The sequence below is a fragment of a genome, unplaced genomic scaffold (genome assembly GCF_019419815.1).
Source record: "Pyrus x bretschneideri cultivar Hongxiangsu unplaced genomic scaffold, Pyrus_bretschneideri_v1 Contig61, whole genome shotgun sequence".
Lineage (NCBI taxonomy): Eukaryota > Viridiplantae > Streptophyta > Magnoliopsida > Rosales > Rosaceae > Pyrus > Pyrus x bretschneideri.
In genome coordinates, this window is record NW_025999800.1 from 15496 (window position 1) to 33699 (window position 18204).

General features: G+C 39.3%; 3 protein-coding genes across 3 annotated transcripts; 2 read left to right on the top strand and 1 right to left on the bottom strand.

Annotated features, from left to right (window-relative positions):
- The first annotated feature begins 406 nt into the window (after nt 1–406).
- LOC103964297 (putative late blight resistance protein homolog R1B-16) lies at nt 407–3768 on the top strand. Its single transcript, XM_048572560.1, has 4 exons — nt 407–953; nt 1272–2060; nt 2492–3347; nt 3490–3768. Exons 1-3 carry the CDS (start codon nt 798–800, stop codon nt 2825–2827), a joined length of 1281 nt encoding a protein of 426 aa, XP_048428517.1. The 5' UTR covers nt 407–797; the 3' UTR covers nt 2828–3347; nt 3490–3768.
- A 4819-nt stretch (nt 3769–8587) lies between these two features.
- On the top strand, nt 8588–10928 carry LOC103964269 (protein NODULATION SIGNALING PATHWAY 1). The gene has a single exon (XM_009377185.3). It carries the CDS (start codon nt 9118–9120, stop codon nt 10771–10773), a length of 1656 nt encoding a protein of 551 aa, XP_009375460.1. The 5' UTR covers nt 8588–9117; the 3' UTR covers nt 10774–10928.
- A 4284-nt stretch (nt 10929–15212) lies between these two features.
- Nucleotides 15213–17750, bottom strand: LOC103964272 (E3 ubiquitin-protein ligase SPL2). The gene is made up of 6 exons (XM_048572487.1): nt 17202–17750; nt 17011–17112; nt 16715–16891; nt 16492–16613; nt 15931–16050; nt 15213–15678 (listed from the first exon to the last, which is right to left on the bottom strand). Exons 1-6 carry the CDS (start codon nt 17553–17555, stop codon nt 15387–15389), a joined length of 1167 nt encoding a protein of 388 aa, XP_048428444.1. The 5' UTR covers nt 17556–17750; the 3' UTR covers nt 15213–15386.
- Nucleotides 17751–18204: the final 454 nt, after the last annotated feature.

Genomic DNA, 18204 nt, shown 5'->3' on the forward strand with positions numbered 1-18204 from the left:
CTTAAACTGACCGAACCAAACCGAATCAACCAATTAATAATAATGGTTTGGTTCGGTTTCAATGATGTTATTGGTTAAAACTGAACTGTTAAATACTTGTTGGTTCAATTATATTTTTGGTGTCAAACCGAATCAAATGACCGATCAGGCTCCACCCATATTCAAGACGATCCAACGTTCTCAATTGATTAAATATGTTTCAACAATAAGCGCCTCCACACACTAAACAAAAACTGCTCTCCAATGCATTGTTACAAATTTATGGGGTCAATATTTTAGTTTGTTTTGCTCTTTACCCCCTCTGTTTCTGGGCACCTACTACCAGCAGTACTTGAAACTTAAAACAAACACAAGGATCAAGTCCTTAAGGAAACAGATCAATCATGTTGTTACTCACAGGCAAGGTTACCAATTCATTTGTTCCTTTTATGTACAATGAATTATGCGAAAATATACTGATATAATTTGATGTTTTCCAAACATAAAAAATGTCCATTCCTGCAGTTGTAAGCAGTTTCATCTTCACACAGAAGAAGAAGACAGTGGAAATTTTCCCGGTAAGCGTGAGGGAAGCCTGGAATGAGTGCGAGCTTCGGTTCATGGTTCTAATTAGCCTTGCCTTGCAAGCAATCCTCATCCTAATCGGCAACTGGAGAAAGAATTCAACCGGCAACGTACTTTGAATTGTCCTCTGGCTTGCTTACTTGTCAGCTGACTCCGTTGCAACCGTCTCACTCGGCATTCTCTTCAGCAACCAGGAAGACTCCGAAGGTGATTCTGTAAACCCAAACTTTGTTATGATAGCATTTTGGGCACCGTTTCTTTTCTTGCATCTCGGCGGTCCAGATAAGACCACTGCTTACTCGTTGGAAGACAATGAGTTGTGGCTTAGGCACTTGCTTGGGGTAGCTGTCCAGGTGATTGTAGCTTTGTATGTCTTTATAAGAGCATATTAAAATGTCGAATTTTTTTTGCCATTCCGGTTTTCGTAGTTGAGATTATAAATTTGGGGAGAGGACCTGGGTTTTGAGGTCTGCAAGTAGTGAGCATTTTAGAGAGTCTATGCTCCCTCCTCCGCACGCAGGTCCAAATTACGCTAGATAAAGGGAGGAATACAGCTCAAAGAAAGCTGAGGGGTTTAGGGTTGAACCGAAGACATTCATCGAAGCTCCGATAGTTTTTTATCACTACTATGCAGTTCAAGTTGATGAATCTAGTAGTGCCCAAAATGCTGCAGTTCTAAACAAAGCTTACAGTTTCTTTGAAACTTTCAAGCGGCTGTGTGCCAATCTCATCCTCACCTTCCACGTCATAGAAAACAGCCAATCGTTCTTCCAACACCGGACTCTGAGGAAGCTCTAGAGGTTATTGAGTTTAAGCTAGGGTTCATGTATGATGTGTTTTATACTAAATCACTTCTGGTTTATTCTGGTGTCGGTGGGATTCTCCGTTGCATTACTCTTTCTTTCACAGTTTGTGTGTTCCTAGCCTTCATGTTGATCACGGAGAAGCAAGAATACATGAGAGTGGATGTAATTATCAGATATATATTGTTGGTGGGAGCTATTGTCTTAAAATTTTATGCAGTAGTCATAATACTTTCATCGGACTGGACAATGCTGTGGCTGAGCAAGTACCTGTTGGATTTGATTGCTGGGGATATGGTTCAAGTAGTTGAAAGAAAGAATAATGGTGAAGTCAAGACGTGTCGCTTGCCCTATGCTTTACAAAGTAGACAAGAGCTGCAACATACGAGCCCAAAGAGACTTACTGATCATTATAGCAGAAGTGATGAGGTGTTTGCTCGTATTCATGGTGACAGTTCAAACTTGCCAGATCATTATAAAGATCTCATTTCCATCCTCTCCTTTGATACTCGAGAAGGAAATAAACCTGGAGAAGAAATAGGTAACTTCTTACGAAGAGGCATTGCAGGTGGTTTCTTCCATCAGCTACAGGTCCTTGATCTCGAAAATGTATTCAGACCTGAATTGCCCACCAACATAGGAAAACTAAGCAGGTTGAGGTATCTGGGTTTGAGGTGGACTTTCCTTGATTCAGTCCTGTAGAAATTTTCAGGTCGACGGGCACGTGAGACCCCACTTATGGGTCACACGTGAATTTCCACACATCGGCAACCACGTGGAGCCATGTCGGGACTCACCCAATCACGTGGGGCCAATGGGGACCCACCCAAACACGTGGCATCTTTGGCCTACGTGGACAATCACGCGGAGCCAACTGGGACCCACCCAATCACGTGGCAGTACGGGCCCGCCTCCTGGCTCTGATACCATGTAGAAATTTTCAGATCGACGGGCCGAGGGCCCACTCCAACAACACCGATACTGTCCCCACTTAACCACCTGCACAATCCTCAGGTGTGGGGTTTTATCACAAAAGGCCTCGATGTTAGTTAGAGAGGGGTATTTCTATTTAAAGCACTCTTCTCTTCTCCCTCTGTCCGATGTGGGACTGGGGGTTCCAACAAGTCCCAACATCCATTGGCAATTTGCTGAACCTCCAGACATTAGATGTGAAGCATACAGATGTCCAGACTCTCCCTAGTTCGATATGGAAACTGCCCAAACTCCGACACCTATACTTAAACCAGAGTAAAATTATGCATCAGAAAGGCGGCAGTTCCCTGAAGAATCTCCACACATTATGTGGTGCATTTGTGGATAAGAATAGTCCATTGAAGGGTGGACTTGACAAGTTGATCAACCTAAGAAAATTGGGACTGGCATTCCAGTTAGACAGATCAGAGCAAAGGGCGTTAGGAGACAAGATTGTAAAGCCGTGGGGCCTTCGGTCTTTAAAATAGTAGTCTTGTGGCCATTGTCAGGCCTTGAGGATCTTTCAAGCCTAAATTTGTTTGGAAAGTTAACTCATTCCATTGTAGCGGAGTTCCCAAAAAACCTTGCTGATCTTACTTTGTCAGCCTCTTTTCTGTCAGATGATCCAATGCCCAAGTTAGAGAAGCTTTTTCACCTTAAAGTACTCCAATTCATACACAGGTGAAAAAATGTCTTGCTACACGTGGGGATTTCCGAAGCTTGTAGTTTTGAAGTTGTGGAAGCTACAACTACTAGAAGATTGGGACGTGCAGGAAAAGGCAATGAGAAATCTCAGGGAGTTGGAGATCAGATCCTGCATCAAATTGAGGGTCCCAAGTGGGTTGAAGCAATTGAAGAATCTCACTAAATTGAAGTTGACTGATATGCCACAAGAATTTTCTGCAACCATTACGAGAACTAGGGCTCAAATTTGGGATGACATTACCCACTCCCCAGCAATCATTACTGAAAGCTGGTAGTCCATCACAGGCTCTCACTCATGTAATGGTATGACTTGCTTTCTCAGAAATCTGCTGCTTTCGGAACAATGTTTTAAGTTTGTGTTGGTGCATGTCATCCTCATGGATGCACAGGGACAGCTATGAACTATGCATATGTGTATAATAAGTATGGTTTATTGTGATTTCAGGTAACATCAACGGATGCAGTTGACGCACAGAGAACCTGCAAAAGCCTCATATATCATATATGTGGAGCTGCAAATGCAATTCCTTAGGGTGAAGGCCACTAGGAATATTTTCAAATTTCCTTCAAAATAAAACTGGGTATGTAAAGATGTTATATCTCAACAGACGTCTTGAGATTTGTATGAGTTCTTGATTGATGATTTTGCTAAGTTTTACTATGTTTATGTATATTATGGATTTCAAAATGGTACTATTATTATATATGATGAGTTGCCACTATTCGCGAATAAGGTTGTGATTGTTTGATTAAAGAGAAGTGGTGCAACCTTTGCCTTTTGATTGAAGAGAGACAGCTATTTACTCTTCAAGGTAAGACGCAACTATTATGAAGAGTCACTTACACATCTATATAAAGGCTTCACCACTTGAGTTTTTAGTCAATTTGAATTAATTTTAGTTGAGTCATACAATTTCGTATCAGCCATATCATACTAAGATGTCAAGTGAGGCTGAGAGTGGTTCGTTGGAGCCTTACGATTTGGTTGCTAGTAACATAAAGGAGGAGGCCGTTATATCTTGGGAGGTAAGCGTCGATCAACCATGAGCACTATAGTGAGACATGAACACCGTAGTGAGACATAAATGTGTTAGGGAGAGAGAACAAAGTTCTTAACATGACCCTATTTTTTAGACTTTTCTAATCTAATTTCATATGCATTAACTTTGTGTTTTGTGCATAAAATTTTGTATATACTTGCATGGTAATTTACAATTTTTGTAGGTAATTTATTTAGCAATTACAGCCTAGCTTCCAACAGCGTTTTCATTAAGCCCTTTTAGATAACCAAACATGCTTCCAACAAATCACAATGTCTGACAGAAAAAATTAGCACATTTTCCATAAAGCACTTGAATTTTTATTAAATTTGCCGTGTGCTTTTACTAAAACTGCTCCAAGTAAAAGCGTTTACTGGGCCTAATCGTAATTTTACTCGCTTCACCTAACTGCATTTACAAATGTAAAGCTAGTTTAAGAAAGAGCGAACCTGATGGACTGGCTGGCTAGCACTCATCGTTCTCCCTTGCTTCAAGTGACAATCTGCAACTAAATAAAATTACAGTAAACTAGTAAAAATAATAGGGAGCTTTAGTTATTGAGACCAAAACACAAAATACATTTCATAGAGCTTCAATCATTTTGTATTATTTCAAGAAGTCACAAAAACCCAATAAACCTAGCCCAAAAACAAGAAAATGGCAATTTAAAATTCCAACCATGTCCTCAATGCACTTGTCCAAAATTATATCTGGACTCATGCATTTACGGACCCTCAAAAAATATCAAGTTAACTAAGGGCCTATTTGGCATCCTAATAAAAAAAAAATTATCATTTCTCAAAATATTTCTTAAGAACATCTCTTGAAAGCTGTCACATCCCAGTCTCGACTCCGCCGTAGCACGATATTGTCTGCTTTGGGCCCCGGCCATCCCCTCACAGTTTTGTTTCTGAAAACTCAGACAAGAACTTCCCAGGGGCTCACCCATCCTGGGAATGCTCTCGCCTGAACTCGCTTAACTTCGGACAATGGAATCCGAATCCAGTAAGTTCCCAAAATGCCTCGTGCTATATGGACGTGGGCATGTACATATAAGGTACATCACCCCTTCTCCGTTGGTCGATATGGGATGTTACAATCCACCCCCCAAGGGCTCGACGACCTCGTTGGCACACTCACACCACACGACAGAGTGGCTCTTATAGCATTCTGTCACATCCCAGTCTCGACTCCGTCGTAGCACGATATTGTCCGCTTTGGGCCCCGACCAAGCCCACACAGTTTTGTTTCTATAAACTCACACTTGAACTTCCTAATGGATCACCCATCCTAGGACCGCTCTCGCCTGAACTCGCTTAACTTCAGAGTTCCAATGGAATCCGAAGACAGTGAGTTCCCAAAAGGCCTCGTGCTATATGGAGGTAGACATGTACATATAAAGCACATCACCCCCTCTCCGTTGGTTGATGTGGGATGTTACAATTCACCCCCCCCCTTAGGGGCCCGACGATCTTGTCGGCACACTCGCACCACACGGTAAAGTGGCTCTGATACCATTGTATCACATCCCAGTCTCAACTCCGCCGTAACACGATATTGTCCGCTTTGTGCCCTGGCCACACCCTCACGGTTTTGTTTCTGGGAACTCACACGAGAACTTCCCAAGGGGTTACCCATCTTGGGAATGCTCTCACCCGAACTCGCCTAACTTCGGAGTTCTGATGGAATCCGAAGCTAGTGAGTCCCCAAAAGGCCTCATGCTATATGGAGGTGGGCATGTACATACAAGGATATCACCCCCTCTCCCATAGCCTTACCTTGCTGTTGTCGTCCAAAACATTTGGGGGGCTTAGGTTTAAAAGATTTGTCTTCTCATAGCCTTACCTTGCTGGCTTTCTCTAGATCAACTCGTAAGCTTTGGATCATTTTACTTTGTACTTTTATTTGGGGCATTTGGTTCCTTCAGAATATACTAAGCATTGGTTTACGGACTGTTTTCGGGATTCGTCTTCAATATGTGTTTCTAGCCGGCACCTTCCTTCTACTTTTTGCCTATTTTCTCATTGCTAGGTATTTCGCCGCTCTTGGCTTCGGCCCCCTGTTCACTATCATCTTTCGCAGTTGGGGTGGATTAAGGTGAATATGTATGGCTCTTATTCTAATGAGTGTGCGAGTTTTGGAAGCGATTTTCATACCAGTGAAGGCCAAGTCCTTGGCGCTATTTGCTTCTTGTACAGAATTAGTGAGTTCGGTGACAGCGACAATTTAATTTAGCTTTTATTGAGGCAGTTCGTGTCGCATGGGTTTGTGACTGGAAACACCTTTGGATTGAAACTGATTCCACTTTGGTTCAACATTGCTCATATAAGGCTTTGTCAACAGTTTCATGGTTTCGTCAGATGAGTTTTTTTTCATACACATATCTATCGGGAAGGCAACCAGGTCGCCTACTTGCTAGCCTCTTATAAGGCTGCAGCTTATGCTTATTATTGGTGGTCTATTATCCTATCATTTGCAGTCATTGCTCATACATGCAATTTGCCTTTTTTTCCTACTTATCGTTTTCGTTGACTGTTTGATGGTGTTGGCCTAGTCTCCTTACATGTACCTTTTTTATAATTCTTACTAGCAATCGGCACACACGCTCCAAGGGTGCAACTAAATTTGTTTTTTATTTTAGTACAACTTATTTTGAATGAGCATGGATGACAACTCAAAAATGAAAAAGACAAAAAAAAAAAAAAAAAAAAAAAAGAGGGAAGAGAAAAGGTAGGAGAACGTGGGGAATGTAGAGTGGTAATTTACATGGTTGTGATGTTATAAAAAACAGTAAAATTTGTCTATGCGTATACTAAATTGTCCACATTTTTTATTTTTGTTGAGTTCTGGTGAGAGGGTTAGAGTGGTAATTTGTTGGGGTTTTAGTTGACAAATAAGGTTTTATTAATATATAATGTAGATATTAATAAATTTTAGTAGAGAGGGGAGGGGCGAGGGTTTCAAGGTGCAATATCATTTTTCCTTTGAGAAGAGTAGGTGTCTTGCACGCGACTATTAACAAAGAGCTAATCACGCATAATTTTGCTCTACTTTCACCCAAAATAAAAAAAAGGCAGTGCTAACATGTTGTTTAGAATCCTTCTTAGATTTTTTTATTTTTTTATTTTTTAACTAATATAGTTTCATTCATTGAAAACCTTAAGTTGTTATCAACTGAATACCAAACAACACAAGATCAAGGGCCTCTCCAAACATTGTCAGTTGGGAGAGCTTTTACAACGAGGGGATCAAAAGTGGGGATACAATGTGAAATGTTTAAGTCGCCCGATAAATTGGACGGTTAATTATGATTTTTTTTATTTTACAATTGGTTTAAAATTATTTAGCACGAATAGTTACAACTTACAAATATAAAAGTGAGTTAATGTGCGTCAATATTTAATCAATATGTCATCAAAGAGGGCAACAATCGCTATTATTTAGTATGAATAGTTACAACTTACATCCATGAAAGTGTGTTCAGTTAATATGTCATCAATATTCAATCAATATGCCATCAAAGAGGGCAACAACCACTGAATATATTCATGAAAAAAAATATCACATCTTCTGATCCAACATGAGAGAGAGAACCCGAGTGTAGGCGGCGGACTCTGCCCAACGTCGAAGATGGCCACCAACGACGAGGTAGCCCGACGACGGTGATGCAGGGATACAATGAAGAAGAAAGAACTTAGTAATCAAAATCTAAAAACAAGAATCATATCAACTGGGGGGCTAGTTTATCCAGTTCCCTTTCTCACGTTCTCTATTTAAAGTTGTCACATTCCGTCCTTATTTTACATTTTCTCAGAAAAAGAGGTGGTAACTGCCAAGAAAGAGGATTGAATTTGAGTCGGCAGAAAAAGGAGGCACAGCAACTCAAACTCTCTAGCTAATTGGTCCTCTTGTGTCAAGAAGAAATACCACACAACATCACCATTAGATTTAATTAAAACATTATTATTAACAAATGAAATAGAAAAGGTCCACCTTGTCGAAGGGACAAAACCAAACATGTTTAAGAATCTCTCCAAGAACACAAACCAGTAGCAAACAAAGTGTTTACAATTTTTAATTCTTTTGAACCAGTATCTGCCGTCTGCAGACTATTTAAATTCAACCCTAATCACATTTTCAAGGCAACTTCATCTCTATTTCTAATCGTAATTGGTGGATCTCAATTGGCAAGACATGCCAAGGAGTAAGTTAACCACCCAAGACACATAAGGGTTAATTACTTAATTGGAGTTCATTATCCCTAATCAAACATCACATCGTCCAAATTAACAGCACACCCCCACATTACAATATGCCTTCCTTTGTCTCATTCATGCACCCCCATTGCCTTAATCCATTAATTTAACATTTAACACATTTAACGTTTGATCCTATAAATTTGTTTTTAAAATGTGTCATCAAGTTTGAATATCTTGCATTGCACCCTGAAGTTTTGAAATTGTATTAATTCAAATATTTTGTCTATTTGAACATCTAACCCTTCATTAAATTGACAAAGCGCGATACGCGGAGTTTGAATCTAAGATGACATACCTTGCACGATTTGATCCGATTGATTGTCATTTTGAAAAACAAAGCTTTGATTTAAGAGAAGATGCAGCTCTATGTCGAGTTTTTTAGGATTTCTAGGTTTTTTTTATTTTTTTTTATCAATGTGGTACAAATGTGGGTCACGTCAACTCATAATTATGGTTCCACTCTCATCATAACATCAATTTAATGAAAGATCAGATAATTAATTACATCAAAAGCATAAATTGATATTACTTCAAAACAATATGGTGCAATACGAAAAAATTGAAACTTCGTGAATCGTTTTGAAAATCATTCAAAACTTTAAGGGTATGAAAGCTCCCATAAAATACCTCCATCCATTTTGGTCAATGATCAAACTTTGTCACCTTTTGGCAAAAAAAAAAAAGAAAAAAAAACTTTGTCACCTACCTTAAGAAACCCCTTTTCTCTCTTCATCATCTTCACTTCCTCTTCCCTTTCCGAAATTCTCAAGCACAATGACCACTGAACAACCAGAGCCAAACTCCACCTCAGATCATATCTTGGATTGGCTTGAAGATTCAGTCACTTTCTTCCCATCTTTCTGGGATGATCCTTACCATTCAAATGACATCGATGGAGGACTTCAATGGTGGGATGAGAACCATGATCTTGTTCATCCCACCACAAATCCTACTTGTCTCAACAACCCAACTGGCATTTCAATCCCAACAACCACCACAGGGCCCCCAAATCCCGCCAATTTGAATCATCCGTCACCTACCGATTCATCTAAGAAGCGAAAGGCGTCCCCGGAAGAGCAACAAATTGATCGGAAGAACCACCACGGCCGTCCGATCAATCCTGCCGTCCCGGGGAACCAATCAGGTGAAGAGGTAGTAGTGGTGCCAGTTAAGAAATCAAATGGGAACAAAAAAGGGACAGCCAAGGGTACGGGGAATAACTGTAATAACGGTAATAGCAAGGAAGGGAGGTGGGCAGAGCAGTTGCTAAACCCTTGTGCCTCAGCCATCACAGGTGGGAATTCGACACGTGTCCAGCACCTCCTCTTCGTTCTCCACGAGCTTGCCTCAGTCACCGGCGACGCCAACCACCGCTTGGCAGCTCACGGGCTCCATGCGCTGAATCAGCACCTGTCCTCCTCCTCCTCCTCTGCCCCTAACGGCTCTGCCTCAGCGGCACCGGTTACTTTCACTTCCACAGAACCAAGATTTTTCCAAAAATCTCTGATGAAATTCTATGAGGTGAGTCCATGGTTTGCATTTCCAAATAACATTGCGAACTCTTCAATTCTCCAACTTATTGCGGAAGAATTTGATCGAACTCGAACCCTTCACATTGTCGATGTCGGTGTGTCTCATGGTATGCAATGGCCTACTCTGCTCGAGGCCCTGACTCACCGGCCAGGCGGCCCTCCGCCATTGGTCAAGATCACAGTTATCGCCGGCGCTGAAAACAACCAAAACAGAGGGACCCCATTTGCAGTAGGTCCTCCCGGTGACAATTTCTCCAATGGACTCCTCAGTTTCGCCAAGTACATGAACATCAATTTGCAAATTAAGCGCCTCGACGATCAGCCATTGAAAACTCTGAATGCTCAACTGATCGACGCCTCCAATGACGAAACACTGATCGTTTGCGTGCAATTCAGGCTACACCAACTGAACCACAACACCCCGGATGAGAGAACCGAGTTCTTGAAGTCCCTGAGGAGCATGGAGCCCAAGGGGGTGATCCTAAGCGAGAACAACATGGAGTGCAGCTGCAACAACTGCGGGGATTTTGCAACGGGGTTTTCGAGGCAGGTGGAATACTTGTGGAGGTTCTTGGACTCGACCAGCGTGGCATTCAAAGGGCGGGAGAGCGAGGAGAGGAGGGTGATGGAAGGGGAGGCGGCGAAGGCACTGACGAACCGTGGGGAGATGAATGAGGGGAAGGAGAAGTGGGGTGAGAGGATGAGAAGGGTAGGGTTTGTGGGGGAGGTGTTTGGGGAGGATGCCATTGATGGAGGAAGAGCCTTGCTGAGGAAGTATGATAGTAATTGGGAGATGAAGGTGGATGAGAAGGATGGGTGTGTAGGGTTGTGGTGGAAGGGGCAGCCTGTATCTTTTTGTTCATTGTGGAAGCCTCATGAGAGCGAAGGCAACAACTAAAATTGGTGGTTCTATTTTTATTTTTATTTTTATTTTTTTATGAACTTTACTGTTTTTATTCCTGATTATCGTATTTAATTAAACGAAAACAACGGACATAGTTAGATACGAGTGTATTTATTAATTTTCAAATTTAAGATTGGGTGGGTTTGCAATTTAGTGTTCTAGCTTTATATCTGCTTGATTTCTTCTCTTTTAACTTCTCCATCTGTGGAGTGGTCTACAAATTCTGAACTTTTTAATTCTTATATTGGGTTCAAGTGGTATACGTGTGGGACGAAGGAAGAAGGATGGTGGAAGAAATATGAAATGAATGTGGATGAAATGAGTCGAGTGAAACATAAAATGAAAACGAAAACTAATTTGAAGCTATTTTCTTCCAAATTCCTTTAATCTCCTTCGTTTCTTTCTCATCTATCCCTTTTATCTATTTTTCATTGTTAATTTCTTCCACATATTTTTCTTCTATCTTTAGCAAACAAACTTAAAATGAAATAGTTTTCAAATCGGCGAAATAATATACCCAATTTTTCTCTAGCTTTACCTATGTATGTATGTCATGTGCAAGGGTGAAAAGTCATGATTAAGATGATAATCATATTTGATCCTTCTCATTCGTTCACTATAAAGCACGAGCTGTGTGAAAGAGAGATTTTCAATCTTGTACTAATCGCCAATCTCGATTCAACTACAAGGCTACTATTCAATCAACTAAAAATCAGATTGCACATTACGAGAATAATTGCAAAATAGAAAACATAAGTACTTTTGAAATCCAAAAATATTTTCTCTAAAAAGTTTTCAATCGTTTTAAAAGTACATCCAAACTAATCAATACAGCACAAGCTGCATGAAGGAGAGATTTTCAATCTTGTACTAATCGCCAATCTCTACTATTCAATCGACTGAAAATCGGATTGCACATTAAGGGAATAACTGCAAAATAGCCCAATCTTGTACTAATCGTCAATCTCGATTCAACTACAAGCCTACTATTCAATCGACTGAAAATCGGATTGCACATTACAGGAAAAATTGCAAAATAGAAAACGTAAGTACTTTTGAAATCCAAAATTATTTTCTCTAAAAAGTTTTCAGTCGTTTTAAAAATACATCCAAACTAATCAATAAAGCACGAGCTGCATGAAAGAGAGATTTTCAATCTTGTACTAATCGCCAATCTCGATTCAACTACAAACCTACTATTCAATCGACTGAAAATCAGATTGCACATTACAGGAATAATTGCAAAATAGAAAACATAAATACTGTTGAAATCCAAAAATATTTTCTCTAAAAAGTTTTCAATCATTTTAAAAGTACATCCAAACTAATCAATAAGTGATTCCCACATATATTTTAATTTGTCACACAATTCTTTTCTTTCTCACTGCTATCTTGAATAAGCAAAAAACAAAGTGTAATTTATCATTTTCAATCGAAAAATAATATAAAAAAATTGCAAAATAGAAAACGTAAGTACTTTTGAAATCCAAAATTATTTTCTCTAAAAAGTTTTCAGTCGTTTTAAAAATACATCCAAACTAATCAATAAAGCACGAGCTGCATGAAAGAGAGATTTTCAATCTTGTACTAATCGCCAATCTCGATTCAACTACAAACCTACTATTCAATCGACTGAAAATCAGATTGCACATTACAGGAATAATTGCAAAATAGAAAACATAAATACTGTTGAAATCCAAAAATATTTTCTCTAAAAAGTTTTCAATCATTTTAAAAGTACATCCAAACTAATCAATAAGTGATTCCCACATATATTTTAATTTGTCACACAATTCTTTTCTTTCTCACTGCTATCTTGAATAAGCAAAAAATAAAGTGTAATTTATCATTTTCAATCGAAAAATAATATAAAAATTTGACACCACTGAAACGTAAGCCCCGTTCAGTTAGTACAATGGACCAAGCGAATAACCCTTCTTTCTCACTACTATCTTGAATAAGCAAAAAACAAAGTGTAATTTATCATTTTCAATCGAAAAATAATATAAAAAAATTGCAAAATAGAAAACGTAAGTACTTTTGAAATCCAAAATTATTTTCTCTAAAAAGTTTTCAGTCGTTTTAAAAATACATCCAAACTAATCAATAAAGCACGAGCTGCATGAAAGAGAGATTTTCAATCTTGTACTAATCGCCAATCTCGATTCAACTACAAACCTACTATTCAATCGACTGAAAATCAGATTGCACATTACAGGAATAATTGCAAAATAGAAAACATAAATACTGTTGAAATCCAAAAATATTTTCTCTAAAAAGTTTTCAATCATTTTAAAAGTACATCCAAACTAATCAATAAGTGATTCCCACATATATTTTAATTTGTCACACAATTCTTTTCTTTCTCACTGCTATCTTGAATAAGCAAAAAATAAAGTGTAATTTATCATTTTCAATCGAAAAATAATATAAAAATTTGACACCACTGAAACGTAAGCCCCGTTCAGTTAGTCCAATGGACCAAGCGAATAACTGTTCAGTCGGCCAAGATTACTCCGGGCTTGAAGCCTAAAGGCTCCACACGTGTCTCAGCCCATCGCACGGGGCGATAAGACTCCAAGCCTACGGAGGCTACCTGTTTCCAGGCCTGCATCTCTGCAGATAGTGGGCCCGGGGACTTTCCTGGGACTATTTCTTTTTACAGAAATATGGCCCAACCGCCTCGTCCAGTGGTGTCACAACCGTGTTCTCCAACAGGTTTTATAAACAGCACAAAGAACCCTTGCGTGAGCGATGTGGGATTCCCAACAAAGCTAACTATCCGTGCCTCTAATAAACACACTTTACAAAAATTGAAATTTCCGATTCAGTTTACTGAGAACGAAAGAAACGAAAACGCGCAGTTTGAGTTCTTTGAACGACGACGAGCTTTGCATCTGAGGGCTGAGATTCGTCAGGGGCGAGGATTGCGCGGAGTCCGGAGACCTTGACGTAGGGAGCATTACGGAGCTTGAGCAGCGCTGAGGAGGTGTAGGCGAACTTGATGACGGTACGCGCGGCGGCGCACGCTAGGACCACGCCCAAAGCGGCGCCGTTGTAGGAGAGGGCGAGTTGCGAGAATAGGTTTATCACGGCTCGCTCGTGCTTTTTTTTTTGGGGGGGGGGGGGGGGGGGGGGGTGGTGGGGGGGTGGGGAGGGTTGGGTGGGGTGGGGGGTGTGAGAAGAGATGGTGGTGGTTTGGCGCGGTGACTCATGGATTGGCGGGCTGGAGGAATGACGGTGAGAGTTTTCGGGAAGTGGTCTTTTAGCAGATTTAATCAGACACCGTTGGTGATCTAGTACTTGACCAGTTTGACAACTTGTGCTCATTTGAGACTATCTCCTTTTGAAGATGTCAAATTTCGAATCTAAAATTTACATTTGAAAGTTTACGTGACATTTCGACATTTTTTAAAATTTTAATTTTCATCCAATATGTCAAATTTTAAGCATCAAACAAAAATTTATATTTATTTTCTTTGCATTGAGAATAAAAGAAAATAAATTAAAAAATATTAAATATTGCAATGGTAATGAAAAGAAACAAAAAAGCAATGCTTCAAATCAATAAAAAAAAATTAATAATAATAAGTAGTTAAAAATTAATTAAATTTCTTTTGAAGGTGCTATCAAATTTGGCAGCAAGAGGGAGAGATGTATTTCCATGTTATGCTACATCAGATTTGGTTTCTCGGTTGTACAACATTATTGCTATCTTTTATTACCATTATTGCAGATTTAGACATTTTGACATCTCATTTGGAGATGCTTTGAGGCGGTCTAATTTTTGTTTTAATTTTCAAACTAAAGCATATCACCTATACATGTCCTTAGTTGAGATAAAATTAATTTAGTATAATTATTCTATTGTTCTAACCCATAAAAATGTATATCTCATTAGCTGAGCGTGTTGAATGTGTCGAAATCGAGTTATGAGTGACACTAATCCGAGTATTTACCATTGATAGCTAAATTTTAATCCCTAGTTTCAAAAATGTCAATTTTATAAAAAAATTTAAATGTAACAAAAAAAACTCAGTTGAATATACCGTATAAGGGTTCAAAAAATCAAAAACCGAAAAAAATCGAACCGAACATCAAACCAAAGCCAAAAGAAATCGACCCGAATATAAAAAAGCGAACCGAACTAAAATGGCTCGTTCGATCTCGGTTTTCTTAGCTCAGAAATCGAACCGGACCAAATTAAATAAATAAATATTATATTTATGTTAGATATTTAATTATGAAACCCAATTTATGTCCATTTATAGCCCGATTATAATATTTAACTTAATTTAAGCCCAAAACATAATTGAAGACCCAATAGGATTATTCTCTCTCTTCATTTCTCCAGACTTTGAGAATTCAATGGATGTGGGACTCCCATAATTTCAATGGTTAGAGTCTTCAATCCAGCAGAAAAAAACTAACAATTTTCAGAAATTAGTGTAATTTTCCTTTTCAAAACTACAAAATACATAGATTAGTATCTTTGTTATACACACAAAACATGCCTAAACTATACTACTTTGAGCCCTAGTCTCTAGCACTTTAACCCGAGAGGAACAGTCCCTCACATAGTTTCTCCTAATACTAGAATACCGACGTTAAGAATCATATATTCGCACTGAAGCGCGGATATCCTGCCGGCAAACAGGACAGCATGGTGTTACATTCCGTTGGATTGATATGCTACACGGGTGGCAGCAAACACGATGCCCGCAAGGAGTGAATGCCGATCGCCTTCTCCTCATCAGACATATGACACACAACTGTCCATCTGGAACCTCTCCTACTTCCTCCTCTTCTTCAATTTGAGTTTCGGTATTGCCGTCAGCAGCAGGGATTGATTGCTGTGACTGCCTTCCTTGCTTCCACGCTTTCAATTTATCCCAATTCCTGAAATAATACATGTAAATCAGTTTAACGAAACTCACATTTCCGATCAATGTGATCATCAGTGTTTAACCATTTCAATTTCATCTCTTAATTTATAATGGGTGAGTATGACATCCACAACTCATGTCCATGGACTGTAGAAAGTTGTCCTTTACATCGGCCTAGAAACATCAAATAGCCCTATCGATATTGAACAAGAACTCGCAAGTAGAATGGAGTGAAAGAATGTCACATTTGGAAAGAAATGTGTACCTCGAAACAGCATAACCAAGGATTCCAATTGACATTGAAACCAGAACAATCCCACTCCAGAACAGCACTCTTGTGCGTGAAGTAAGTTCTACAACCATCTCATCCTTAGACATCTCAGAACTGTAAAAGACGCAAGATCATTCACAGAAGTCAAGCAATAAATAAACTGTTCTTACAGCAACATACTATCAAACAGTGAGGTAAAACGAAAAACAACAGCTGAGAATTGGAATCTTCAACACAATAATAAAAAAGGTAAAGCAATATATATTATTTGACAACTGAATATTTGTCCCCTGGATGACCGAACTGAAACTTAAATCCGATTTCAAGGTTTTAGCCACCAAATAAATCCAATGGATGAGAGCACTGCTGCAGAGATAGATTACGACCGAATAAACTAGAAGTTACTGTTGTCCTAGCTAATATACCATACTATTTGACGACCGTTAACAGGATAGAGAACGCATTTTCCAGAGTAAGTAAAGAATTTTTCATATCCGACGGCAATACTGAAAAATGGAGGTTCAAGAGACCATGCTCAAGAAGAAGCTCGCTTACAGAAAATAGGGAAGATCTTTGCACGACTTGATATCCGGCACTCCATTTTTTAAACTGCAGAGACCGACAGCGGTAATTTCCTTTCCCAATGGAAGAATCTTCTCTTCATCAAGAAAACCAATCTTCCAAACCAGAAACAAACAACGACATCATTATAAAGCGATTAGCAAATAACTAGGACCCTAAGAAGCACACAATGCAAGGCAAAACTAGCGAAACTCACCGGATATTCATGCCGGAAGAATGCATCAACGAGTTTATATTTGTAGGGAGAAGCATTAACAGGATGAAAATTACGATAAACTGTAGTAAGAGGTAAGGGATGTCTTGATTCATCTACATTCACAACAACAAATTCCGAAACCCTCCTTCGACTACCTTCAACAAGAACAAAAGGAACCTACACCAATATAAATCAAAATTTACCCTTCAATTTCTAAATTTTATGCATTCAAATAAATTTAAAATAACCATGGAAATTCACAGAAAACATTGAAAATAATTAAGCAATTCCAGTACCGTTCTTAAATCCTTCGATTCTTGCTCTCTCCAAGGCTTCAAAATTAAACTTCTCAAATCAAACGGAAATCCGATGAAGTTCTTCCGATCCTTATAAACACACTTTACAAAAATTGAAATTTCCAATTCAGTTTCCTCCAAACAAAAACGAAGATTAAATTTACTGAGCAACGAAAGAAATCAAAAATCACCGTTTGAGTCCTCTGAACGACGACGGCACTGTTCCTTGTTCCCTGAGAGGCGAATACGCTGGATTGGAGGCTATTCGACTTGCCGTCGACAGCGGACTTGGCTTCGACGGTGCCGCGTAAGACGACGAGCTTTGCATCTGAGGGCTGAGAATCGTCGGGGGCGAGGATTGCGCGGAGGTCGGAGACTTTGACGTAGGGAGCGTTACGGAGCTTGCGCAGGGCTGAGGAGGTGTAGGCGAACTTGATGACGGTACGCACGGCAGCGCACGCTAGGACTACGCCCAAAACAGCGCCGTCGCAGGAGAGGGCGAGTTGGGAGACTAGGTTGATTACGGCTCGCTCGTGCAACGACATTGCGATGATTGTCGTTTGGGTTCTACATGTATTAAAGGGGAAACGGTGTGAGAAGAGAAGGTGGTGGTTTTGCGCCGCGACTGGTGGAGTGCCGGGCTGGAGGAGAGACGGTGAGAGAGTTTTCGGGAAGTGGTCTTTTAGTAGATTTAATCGGAGACATGGGTGTAATTCACCATTTTGACTTGAGGCGGTTCAACTTTAATTCATGTTCTCATTTAAGGACATTGTGAAGTCCTAAGGCCGAAGGCTAGTTAGATGGTTTATTTTAATTTTCTGGACCTTCAAGATATTAATATTTTAATCAACAGTACAGAATTATATTTACTTTCATCTCTAATCGAGGGTCATAGGACTCGTTTTAACTTTGTCATAAAAAATCGTCTCTAATCGAGGGTTAAAAGGCCATAAGATCAAACATAATTTATTATTTAAATTTAAAAAATACAACTTATATTTAAAAACTACAACTTAAATTTAAAAACTACAAATTAAATTTAAAAACAACATTAATTTAAAATTTTTAAATTCAAAAAATAAAAAAAATTGGCCCCAAAAAAAAAAAAAAAAAAGAATCAAACGGTAACTGACGTCAGCTAGTCGTTGTAATTGAAAGTTTGGCCTACCATTCTTGTCGGATATAACCGACATG